An 11,215-nucleotide genomic window follows, 5' to 3' on the forward strand; every position below is an offset into this window, starting at 1 on the left:
TATGGAGAAAAATCCTGGAATGTTTTAATCAGAAACCTTCATTTCTTTTCGACTGAAGAGAAAAAGACAAGGATATTTGGATGACATGGGGGTGAGTAAATTATCAGCAAAAGTTTTTAAATTTTTAAAGTTTTTTTAAATTCAACAAGGATGCATTCAAATGATCAAAAATATTACAAATTTATACTGTTATGATGTTAAATATTTCTGAGATAGATAGATAGATAGATAGATAGATAGATAGATAGATAGATAGATAGATAGATAGATAGATAGATAGATAGATAGATAGATAGATAGATAGATAGATAGATAGATAGATAGATAGATAGATAGATAGATAGATAGATAGATAGATAGATAGATAGATAGATAGACCTCATGTAACTGCGTGTGTTAGATACCATGAGGCGAGTGCTGCATGTGTGAGTGGTGTCACTGGTCTAGTCAGTGCTGTCAGATCAGTTGTGCCGAAAGCTTGATCTCTCTGTGCTTTGGTCTCTCCGCTCTGATTTGACCATGAAGACATGGTAACACGACACTGAGAGAGGAGCACACTGAGCTGCCAGACAGGCTGAGGAAGGCATGACAAGCTGTGGAGCCCTGGACAGATTCAGGTGAGTTCAAGAGCAAAAGTGTTAGATCACTAGCATGCTATTGTATATATTTGTTTTATTTATTCTGTATTATGAACACATTTTTTAAGTGCCTTGATGCTTTAAAAAAGAATATTTTCAAATGTAAAGTAAATAAATAAATTTTGTGCAGGCACTGATCTCTTAATTTAAAATAATATTGCATTGGCGGAGAAATATTTGCCAATAAAGAGTCTGCAGTTTAGTTTTTTTCATGTTTGTCCAGTTTAGTGAACATGGAACATGTTTATATGAGTATGAGGTTCAAACACAGGTCCCTACATAAATCAAGATAAACAAGGATATTTACTTAAATAGGGAGTGTGAAAATGTAATGTCATATTATGAATTAGTGTACAAGTGCACCTTAATTATAATCTGGCATTCTTGAGTCATCAGTTCATTTTTAACCGCCGTTTAAGTATTGATGTACTTGTTTGTTTACTTATTAGGCCTACTTATTTATATTGATGTTGTTTTTGTTGTATTTATATAATAGAGGGTTTTTTTATTACAAATATTTAAGATGTATTGCATTAGTTAGTTAGTTGCATTACTATTTAAAAAAAAGCTGCTGCCTTGAATTTTTATGTATAGCCAACTTGGAAGTTTAAGTCATTTCAATTTTTATTACGTGAATGTAATTGAATCTAACTTCTTGAATCTATTGACTTAAACTGACAACTGACTCTAATCTAACTTGTTTTTTTTTAAGCTAAAAAAGGTTTAACTTATTTTGATAAGTTAAAACAATGTAAAAACATTTGTTGTTTACATAATTGTTGCATAATTGTTTACAGTGTTTAGTTAAGAGTCTCATGGTCGTTAAGAAAAAAGCACGACGCGAAGGCACAACAACGAGTAGTTTAATGCGGTCGTGTTTAATTAAACTTAATAGTTTTAATTCGGTGCATCGTGGAAACAAGCGCGCGCGCGTGTGTGTTTGTTTCTTTGTGTATTTGTGTGGGTGTGTGAGTGAATCAGAGGGAGGAGATGCTGAACGACACGCAGACTCACACACCTTTGATCGTAATGAGCACGCGCTGAAATGATCATCACACCTATCAGATGTTCAGATGTCTTGTTTGAGGAGAGGATGCTTGTTCAGGGATGAGAAAGGCGTTTTCGCGGGTCTCGGCTAACAGAAGTCGTGGCTTTATTCGGTAAGTTAGTTTGTTGATTTTGACTCTATATAATAAGTTTTTATTCTTTGATCACACAGGGTTAAATGTTCACATTTCACATGACGTTTTAGTTGGCTTCACACCTGCCAAGGCAACACATTACTGATCCCCGCAATGATCGTTTAAAATCATCCAATCATCGTCATTTTCATATAGCTAGAGAACCGTTTAATGTAACCAGCGCCATAGTAGTGTTTATCAGTTTCCCCAAAAAATCCATAGTCATTTCCTCTTGAAGTTCTGCATTATTGCAAAAGCCTATCAATTAATACGGTTTGTTCACCGACATTCTTCAAAATATCGTCCTTTGTGTTCAGCAGAAGAAATTGATTCAGGTTTGGGACAACTTGATGGTGAGTAAATTATGACAGAATTTAAATTTTAAGTGACTTAAGCTAGCCCTTTAAATATGTTGCTGACAGTAAACAAAACAAAGTTATAAAAGTTTACTGTAATAATTGTAGGTAACTTGTTAGAAACTATGGTCACCATGGGCTTTTTTAAATGTATTTTGTATATTCCACAACAAATGTCTAGTTTTTCTTTCTTCGTGATGTTTTCAGTGTCCTTGTAATTAGTGTTGCTAATGTGCATTCTATATGGATTTTCCTGATGTATTGCCTACTGAATAGTTGAAGTTTGGTTAATAATAGATCCATTTTATTATTGGAATTTTTCCGAGCATGTGCTCTGTGGAATCTTTGAAAGGAAACTGAGGCCACTCTAATTAAATGAATTTCCACTTGGAAGGAGCGCACAGATTAACTGCATGAAGAGACGATTAAAAACCATGCAGAAAGAGATCAAAACACTATATCAGTCTTTATGCTATAGAATGAAAATCTTGAAAATAGTTTTTCTGTATATTCTCTCACATTATATTCTCACTCATTGTTTTTGTTGTCAATAAATGCAATAATCTTCTTTCCTCCACAGTATAACAATTACAGCAGGGTCCAAATGTTCTCAAATCTGACATTAAAAAAAGTTTTAAGATTTTTAAAACAAACATTATGACAAAATATATTCATAATGAAAGATTCTGCACTGTTCTTAGGTCAAACAAGTAGATTTGTGACATTGACCATTCGACTGTACAGTCAAAAAACAAAGATACACTTTGGATCGTCTCAAATCATGCTAGATCACCATCATGTTTGTACAAACTTTCGGAGTTAATGTGGCTTGATCATTAAAGTGAGCATGACATGATAAATCAAATTATAAGAGGTCTTTGTACCATTAAAACATCTTGCAAGTTTCATAACTTAATACATCCTCCTCATAAACGGAGCGTTTGTTTAATCAATCTCCAAAAAACGGCTCGTTGTGATATTGAGGGATCTGTGACATCTCACGGGCTATATGTTGCATATGACTGTCTCCAGAGCAAAACATCCACAAATCATCGAACCATAGGCATGATACAGTAGTCAGATGTGCGTTCAGTTTCTGGCATACTCCACGGAAGAGTGAAAGAACGTTCGATTTGACGCTTCCAGTTTAAACAGCTTGTTTGCGTCTTTGTACAGACTTCAGAAAGATCCCAGCGTTGGAAACAACTACATCGTTTTATTGGTTTATTTTAATGCCATCCTGGATCTCTTTGGAGTATTAAATTGTTTGTTTGTAGCCTATGGTTTTGTCAGTGAGGCACAGAAAAGTTTGCAAAGTGGAGCGTTCGCAAAGAAACTTTTGTTGAAAGATAAAGCAGCAAACTGTATTGGATCTGACAGCAGAGTAATTTCATGTTTTGTCTGTAAATTATGGTTTGATATGGATAATGTTTATGTGCAAGGAATTGTATTTACATTTTTAGTTAACATCAAGGTATAAACATTAAATTAAAAAATCCATGTCGTGACAAAAGTGGGACAAAAAGCAAAAAGCAAAAGTGGGACAAACCAAATCCACAAAAAAAAAAAAAAAAAATGCACACCAGAAGTGTACTAGTGGTCTTATGGTATGAATCCCATAAACAGATCACCAACTTTTTTCTCTCTCTCTCATTTTATTCCTTTAGGAGGTTTGTGTCGTCTTGCTCATGCAATAACAGTGTCATGGCAGCCTTCAAGGGTGTGTGGACTCAGGAGTTCTGGCGAGCGGTTTCGGGGGAGTTTTTAGCCATGATAATATTCGTGCTGCTTAGTCTTGGATCCACAATCAACTGGACCGCAAAACAGGAGAACCCTCCGCCTGCCGACCTCGTCCTCATCTCTCTCTGCTTTGGCTTATCCATCGCAACCCTCGTCCAGTGTTTCGGGCACATCAGCGGTGCCCACATCAACCCGGCCGTTACAGCGGCGATGGTTGCCACGCGGAAGCTGAGCCTGGCAAAGGGTGTTTTTTATTTGTTGGCACAATGCCTGGGGGCAATAGTGGGGGCGGCCATCTTATATGGAGTGACACCAGCATCAGTGAGAGGAGGATTGGGAGTGACTTCTGTGAGTATTTCTTAATTAGAGGGATTGTTTACCCAAAAATTACTTGTCTTTTTTTTTTTTTTTTTTTTTTTTGTCCATGCAATGAAAGTCAACAAGGTTCTGTTTTATTTGGGACCCCATTGACTTTTGATTGTACGAGCAAAAAGCACTCGAGGCATTCTTTACAATATCTTCCTCAAATGTGTTCCTCAGAAGAAAAGGTCGTACAGAACAATATGAGGGTGAGTAAATGATGACAGCTTATTTTTGGTTTTGGGCAATCACTTTAAGGCAAGACGTTTTACACCTGGTTAAACTCATCAGTCATTAGTAGAGTACTCAATAACTTAAATAAGGCATGTCTCATTGGTGTGATCCCTAAGATGTGTAAGTGGTAGGGGCCTCCAGGAGATTGTTTGAAAAACACTGGTGTAACTCACTATCGCCCCTTGCAGGTCAATACTGAAATCTCCACTGGTCATGCCATTGTGATAGAGCTCATAATCACTTTTGAGCTTGTCTTCACCGTCTTTGCCACCTGTGACCCCAAGCGCAGTGATCTTAAAGGTTCGGCAGCACTGGCTATTGGTCTGTCGGTGTGCATCGGCCATCTGTTTGCTGTGAGTATTTCCTGATTTGCTCCATTAAATTAATTGTGTAAGTTTGTTGTATTGCTATACATTTCAAGCCCTTTCCGAAGCATGTTTCTTATTGAAAATGAAATTTTCAATCCTGCACTGTCAAGCGCATTTTTAAGCAGTGCTTGAAGATCTTTATCCTATAAAGATTAGTCTCTTGAGGTGTATCTGCTTAGTTCTCCTTTGGAGAATGTGTAGCCTAGCTACAATCCCAAGTGATAGTGTTTTTCCATGGCAATAATCCCAGCAGAATCTGCAGATGAGCTGTTTATATGAAAGCTCATTTGTGTTGCTTAGAAAGTTGACATGAGAGCGGGATGCCCTCTACATGCCCTCATGTATTTAGGTCTGGCACTGAGACGAACTCTACTTAAGTAAAAATAATAATAATAATAATAATAATAATATATACTGTATACAGTAAGTGTTTTAAAGTCATATCATACTCATGACACAGTGCAAGAAATTGCACAAAAATAAGTCTTTATTAACTGATAATCTGCCACATAATAATAACTTGTTGGTAAATTACTGCAACAAGTGTGGAAATTGCAGTGAATTCTATAGTTTAAGCACATTTTTAGAGTTTCAAAAATGTAACTAGAGGCACGTTTTTTTTTTCCAATAAGCCTATGTTGCAAAATGCATGCAATTCATAACAAGTGTAACACGTTTTGTCTGTGTTTCAGATCCCATACACTGGAGCCAGTATGAATCCAGCTCGCTCTTTTGGTCCTGTGGTCATCATGGGAAAATGGGAGGACCATTGGGTAAGATTCACACAATATCTGTTTGTGGATAAACAATAGAAACTCTCATTAAAGAGATAGTTCACCCAAAAATGAAAAATCTGTCATTTACTCACCCTCAAGTTGTCCCAAACGCGTATGAATTGCTTTCTTCTGCTCAACACAAAGGAAGATATTTTGAAGAATGTCGGTAAACCGAAGAAAGACTTTGGGTGCATAACTTGAGGGTGCATGAATGATGACATCATTTTAATTTTGGGGTGAACTATCCCTTTAAGTTCTTTCTAAACCCTACATTGATATTTATGTGCATAAAGATTGAAGGTCAGGAAGGAACTGTGATTGATAAAAGTGAAACTGATGAGAATTTGATTCAATGCCAAAACTTTTTTTAGAAGAGAATTTTGGCTTAGTTTCTCTCCTACGAAGGAGCCTGAACTATATCTGGCACATGAAGACACTTATCTCTGACCTGCCACAGACCTTTGGCATGAATCTCGATATACTGGATTAATTCATTTTGACTATTTCAGTCTACAACTGTTGTATAAAAGCACCATACTCTCAATCCTGCTGGTGTACTTAATATCAGCTGGCTGCGAGACATGCTGCAGCTCTCTTGCTTGTGCGATTTTCAAATGTCATTCTTCTTGAGACATTGTAGAGCAGTCAAAAAAGCAGACAGATGTGGCCTTCAAAACAACACATGATACTGGTTGGTGTGCTCCCTACGTGCACATACGAGTGTTATGGATCTTCCTGAGTGGCGCGTCTGAGTGACTGCTGCTGTCATCAGGGTTGATACAGGGTCTCCCCCGTGGTGCTGTTACATTAGAAAGGTCAAAACATTTCTTTCATGGAGTGTTTACCGCACTTACACCATGCTATGCACAGTGCTCTTTTCAAGGCGTTGGTGTAAGTTTCATCAATGATTTTATGAAATTATGAATGAAAGCAATGCATCAGAAGTCAAGTGAAGCAGCATGAAGGTCACACTGGCACTGTTACACTAATGAGAGCTGCTGGTGATCATTATACTGTATATATAATCGTTTGGAAATAATGAGATAAACAAATTGCATTTTTGGACACTGTCCGGGGTTATGCAGGGTAAATGTATCTGGCCTGTGCTATGCAGACAGTCGCACCTACTTCTATTTATGTCGTCACAGCAGTTAGTCAATACACTTTTGCAGTCAATATCCTCGTCACACTGATAATATACGTATATCAGACACGGAGTTTAATATTCATTATATTATATATACTTATATATAATATTAAGTTTAATATTCATTATATTAATTGAAATTAATTCAAATAAACAATAAATCTAATATTGTATATTAAATTAATGCATATATATATATATATATATATATATATATATATATATACATGTATGTATGTATATATGTGTGTATATATGAAGAGTTCAGATGCAAAAGCCTCTAAGTGCCATTTGAAATTTTCTCCTAGAATGATCATTTTTATCAAGCTTGTATATTTAAGTTCAGTAATTTCACTTAAATGACAATTAATAGGTAATCTTCATTGCAATTTAAGTGAAATTACTGAACTTAAATATACAGGCTTGATAAAAATGATCATTCTAGAAGAAAATTTCAAATGGCACTTAGAGGCTTTTGCATCTGAACTCTTCATATATATATATATATATATATATATATATATATATATATACATATACATATATTATTGACACCCCTGGTAAATATGATTGAAGATGGCTGTAAAAAAAAAAATATATATATATATATAATAATGTATCCTTTTGATCTTTCATTCAAAAAATGTAAAAAAAAATCTAACCTTTCATTGAAGTAAAATAATTGAAAGTGGGGGGAAAATCACATTATGAAATAAATGTTTTTCTCCAAAACACGTTGGCCATAATTGGCACCCCTATCATTTTTGTTTTGCGTAAAATAATTCTGAAGTATATTCTCATTAATATTGATTCATTTTTAATATTTTTACCACACCAGGGTGAATAGGAACATGAAATTGTTTGGTTATGACTTTTTGTTTCACAGGAGTTTAAATATGAGGAAACTCAAAGGCCAAATTCCCCATAATTATCAATTACAATGAGTAAAACTAAAAAATAAAGTTCTGATGTGCAGCAAAACATAGTTGAGCTTTAGAAAGTGGCTATAAAAAATAGCTAAAGCATTAAAAAGTCCCATTTCCACCAAAGTTCCAGTCAACTAAAGATGTTACGAATCTTCCAGTAAGAGGACGTGTGTATCGTCTTAATGCGCGCTGAGGAGTTGAGTTTGAGTGGCCAAAGACTCTTCAAAAATCACAGATGGAGAATTGCTGAGATTACTTGTCTTGGGGGTCAGAAGCCTAAAACAAACAAACAAAAAAAAAAATACCAAGTCAAACAACCCCTACATCACCACATGTTTTTTGGGAGGGTTGTTCTGTTTGAAAAGCTCACACTGACAGAGAATAACATCAACTTATCGTAACTTTTACTTCAATCCAACTGAGCTTTCAGACCCAAGTCAACAAACTCATACATTCGAACTCTATGCATCCCTGAACACTAACTCAATGCATTATTAAACCCCCACTTGAGAGAAGGGTTTCAAAAAAAATCCTCTGCTCTCATCCAAAAACAAACTCCAGAATATTCAGTTGTCAGACATAACTGTAAAAAGGGACTGGATTTCTGTGGTCAGATGAAACTTGTTGAAACAGAAAAAAATAGTTTTTTGGCAGCAAACGCACCAGATGTGTTTGGTGCAAGCAGGGATAAAAGTACCCCATGCCTACGGTTAAATATACTGCTGGATCTTTAATGTTGTGGGCCATTTTTTTGCGGGAGGTCCTGGACATCTTGTTCAGATCCATGGTATTATAGATTCTATCAAACAGAGAGAAAAAAAAATCAAAACCTGACAACCTCTGTCAGAAATCTTATAATGGGCCGTGGTATGGTCTCCCATCATGATAACTGTCCAAAACAACATCAAAATCAACAAAAATGTGTCGTGCACAAAAATAAGTTCTACCATGGGCGTCCCAGTCCCCTAAACTGAACCCTTTAGAAAATGAGTGGGGTAAAGTGAAGAAAAGAAGCGCAACACGGATCTGGGAATCTGAAGGATCTGTAGAGATTCATTACAGAGGAATGGTTTCTGATCTCTGGTCAGGTGTTCTCCAAACCCATCAGGTGTTATAGGAGAAAACATAATGAGATTTTCCCCCCAAATGCAGTTATTTTGCTTCAATGAAAGGTTCGATTTTTGCGACTTTTTTGAATGAAAGATCAAAAGGATAAACAATGCAGATTTACTTTTACAGCCATCTTTGATCATATTTACAAGGGGTGCCAATGATTCTGAACACAATTACATATAAATGCAGATATATCTATAGTAAATATTTCTTATTTGTACGTAATAAAATGTCTTAATTGTCTTCATTATTTAATTAATTTGATGCATTTAATTCAAATAAATGAATTAATAAAAACTTAATAAATTGCACACATTGGTTGCAGAATCTATCATTTTCAAAATCCTAAAACTCACTTTGAGTGAGAAGTTAATTAAAACAAATGTATTAAAAAGTACATTTAAATCATAAAACTCACAATTTGATTTCATAGTTTAATTTCATTAATTTCGCATAAATTCCCACAGTATATTTTTGAGCAAGATTTATAATTTCTCTCTCTCAGGTATACTGGGTGGGCCCTTTAATAGGGGGCATCCTGGCCGCCGCTGTGTACGAATATCTATTCTGTCCCGACCCTGACCTGAAGCGTCGCTATGCCGACGTCCTCTCCAAGAGCCCCTTCCAAATCGACCCGTATCGGGTTGTGGACACGGAGTCTTACCCCAGCGATCAAGCTCAGCTCATGGCCAAGCAGGCAGCGATCCGAGTGCTGGACCTGGAGAGGGCAGAGAAGAAGCAGAGGGAGTCTGCTGGAGAAGTGCTGTCGTCTGTATGACTAGTGAGAGCCACTGAGGAGGAACAGCTCAACATTAATGAGCTCAAAGAAACAGATCTGATCTAGAGTCACAGTGTGCGTTTGCGTAGAAATCTTCTACCGAACGACTCCAAACACTTGACTTGAATCATTAAGAATGAGCTAAACCACCTAATGGTCTGTCTTTGAACTCGCTTTAAACGCTCTTCCCAGTATGCCAGTCACAGCCCATAGATCTCATATCCAATAGAATCCACTTTGAAGATTTTAGCCAGTCACTGAACATCCTTTAGCAGATGCACCTCATCAACCACAGAATCAATAACTAAATGGGATTCTCACATCTAAGCAACTGTTACGGTTTTCTTTGGTTTACGGGTTATTACCTGGCAATCATGGGTTGAGATTAGATCATCACCATAGTAATGCTGACCATTTTCCTTCTCAGTGCACTCTGTAGAAATATTAACCCCCTCTTACTTCTGTCCTCACCCTCTCGCTTTCAAATTTAATGTTGTATAGAGTATTTTTATATTGAATTTTTTCCTTAAGGTTATGGATGATGTTATGTCTTTGAATCTCGCTCTCAGAAATCTGTATAATTGCAACCCTGCATGACTTTTATTTTATTTTTGAGCCTAAAATGCATGACTTTTACAACACATGCACACAAAACACAAGTTTATTGTGTCCTATTGTGTCAGTTCTTTTATATCCAACTTGTAATTACATTATTTTAGGCTGATTAATTATCTAGCCATGTGTTGGATGCATACAATTTTGTGTAATCAAGTGATGTATATTATATTATATTATATTATATTATATTATATTATATTATATTATATTATATTATATTATATTATTAAAGAAAAGTAACAATAATTTCTTACAGAAGCCCATTTTACCCACAGAGTTATAGAAATAATAGGCTTCCATAATAATTCATTTTACAGGCATTTACATCTCTTTACCAGCAGAGGACAGCACATCCTTAAACTGCCTCGTAAACCTGAAACTCCAGCAATGGTGAGCAGATTTATTTATCTGTTGGCGATAAGTACACTACCAGATTTTTTTTTTTTTTTTTTTTATGAAATATTGTTTTTTTGGGGACAGTTTAGCTACTATCTCATCTTAAATAAGTCTCAATCTCAGTTTCACTTTTATAACACTCCCTTTCCTTCATTTAGTCAGAATGTGTGTGGTCTTGAAAAACCTGAATATATTGTTTTTAATCATTTTAATATTGTTTGATTTCATGGCTTAAAAAAACAGGTATATTCATAAAAATGTAAAAAGTTGTGTGAATTTCTGTTGAATGTAATGATGTTCTAATGATGCTCAGCTGTAAAAAGGAAAAAAAAAAGTAGTTTGCAATAATTTGTTCTTTATATTTGCAATAAATGTGCGATTTCTTTTTAATATCCTTTTGCCATACAACTGAGAAAATAATGGAAAAATCCTGTAAATTCATTGGTTTAAAGCTGCAGCAATCACGGTGTGTATGTGTAGAAATCAGAATGGGAGGGAGGAAGTGCAATTTTTTATATTTTTATTTATAATTAAGAAGGTGGTTAATCCCAAGGCTTTTGACTGTAACAGAGGCAGCCCTCCAC

General features: G+C 35.5%; 1 protein-coding gene across 3 annotated transcripts in view; it reads left to right on the forward strand.

Moving 5' to 3' along the window:
* The first annotated feature begins 247 nt into the window (after window positions 1-247).
* The window catches only part of aqp4 (aquaporin 4), an 11,625-nt gene continuing 657 nt past the window's right edge, over window positions 248-11,215 (forward strand). The window contains exons 1-5 of one of the 3 annotated variants that reach the window (XM_039693474.2): window positions 248-617; window positions 3,843-4,263; window positions 4,698-4,862; window positions 5,570-5,650; window positions 9,345-11,215. The exon at window positions 9,345-11,215 is cut by the window's right edge and continues 656 nt beyond it. In XM_039693474.2, coding sequence (XP_039549408.2) covers window positions 586-617; window positions 3,843-4,263; window positions 4,698-4,862; window positions 5,570-5,650; window positions 9,345-9,617 — 972 coding nt within the window. In that variant the 5' untranslated portion in view covers window positions 248-585 and the 3' untranslated portion in view covers window positions 9,618-11,215. Of the gene's footprint in view, window positions 618-1,468; window positions 1,799-2,356; window positions 4,264-4,697; window positions 4,863-5,569; window positions 5,651-9,344 lie in introns of those variants that run through there. The other 2 variants (XM_039693473.2, XM_089118540.1) reach the window with 2 other exon arrangements.

This window comes from Pimephales promelas, chromosome 13, assembly GCF_988280905.1.
Source record: "Pimephales promelas chromosome 13, fPimPro1.hap1.1, whole genome shotgun sequence".
Taxonomy (NCBI): domain Eukaryota; kingdom Metazoa; phylum Chordata; class Actinopteri; order Cypriniformes; family Leuciscidae; genus Pimephales; species Pimephales promelas.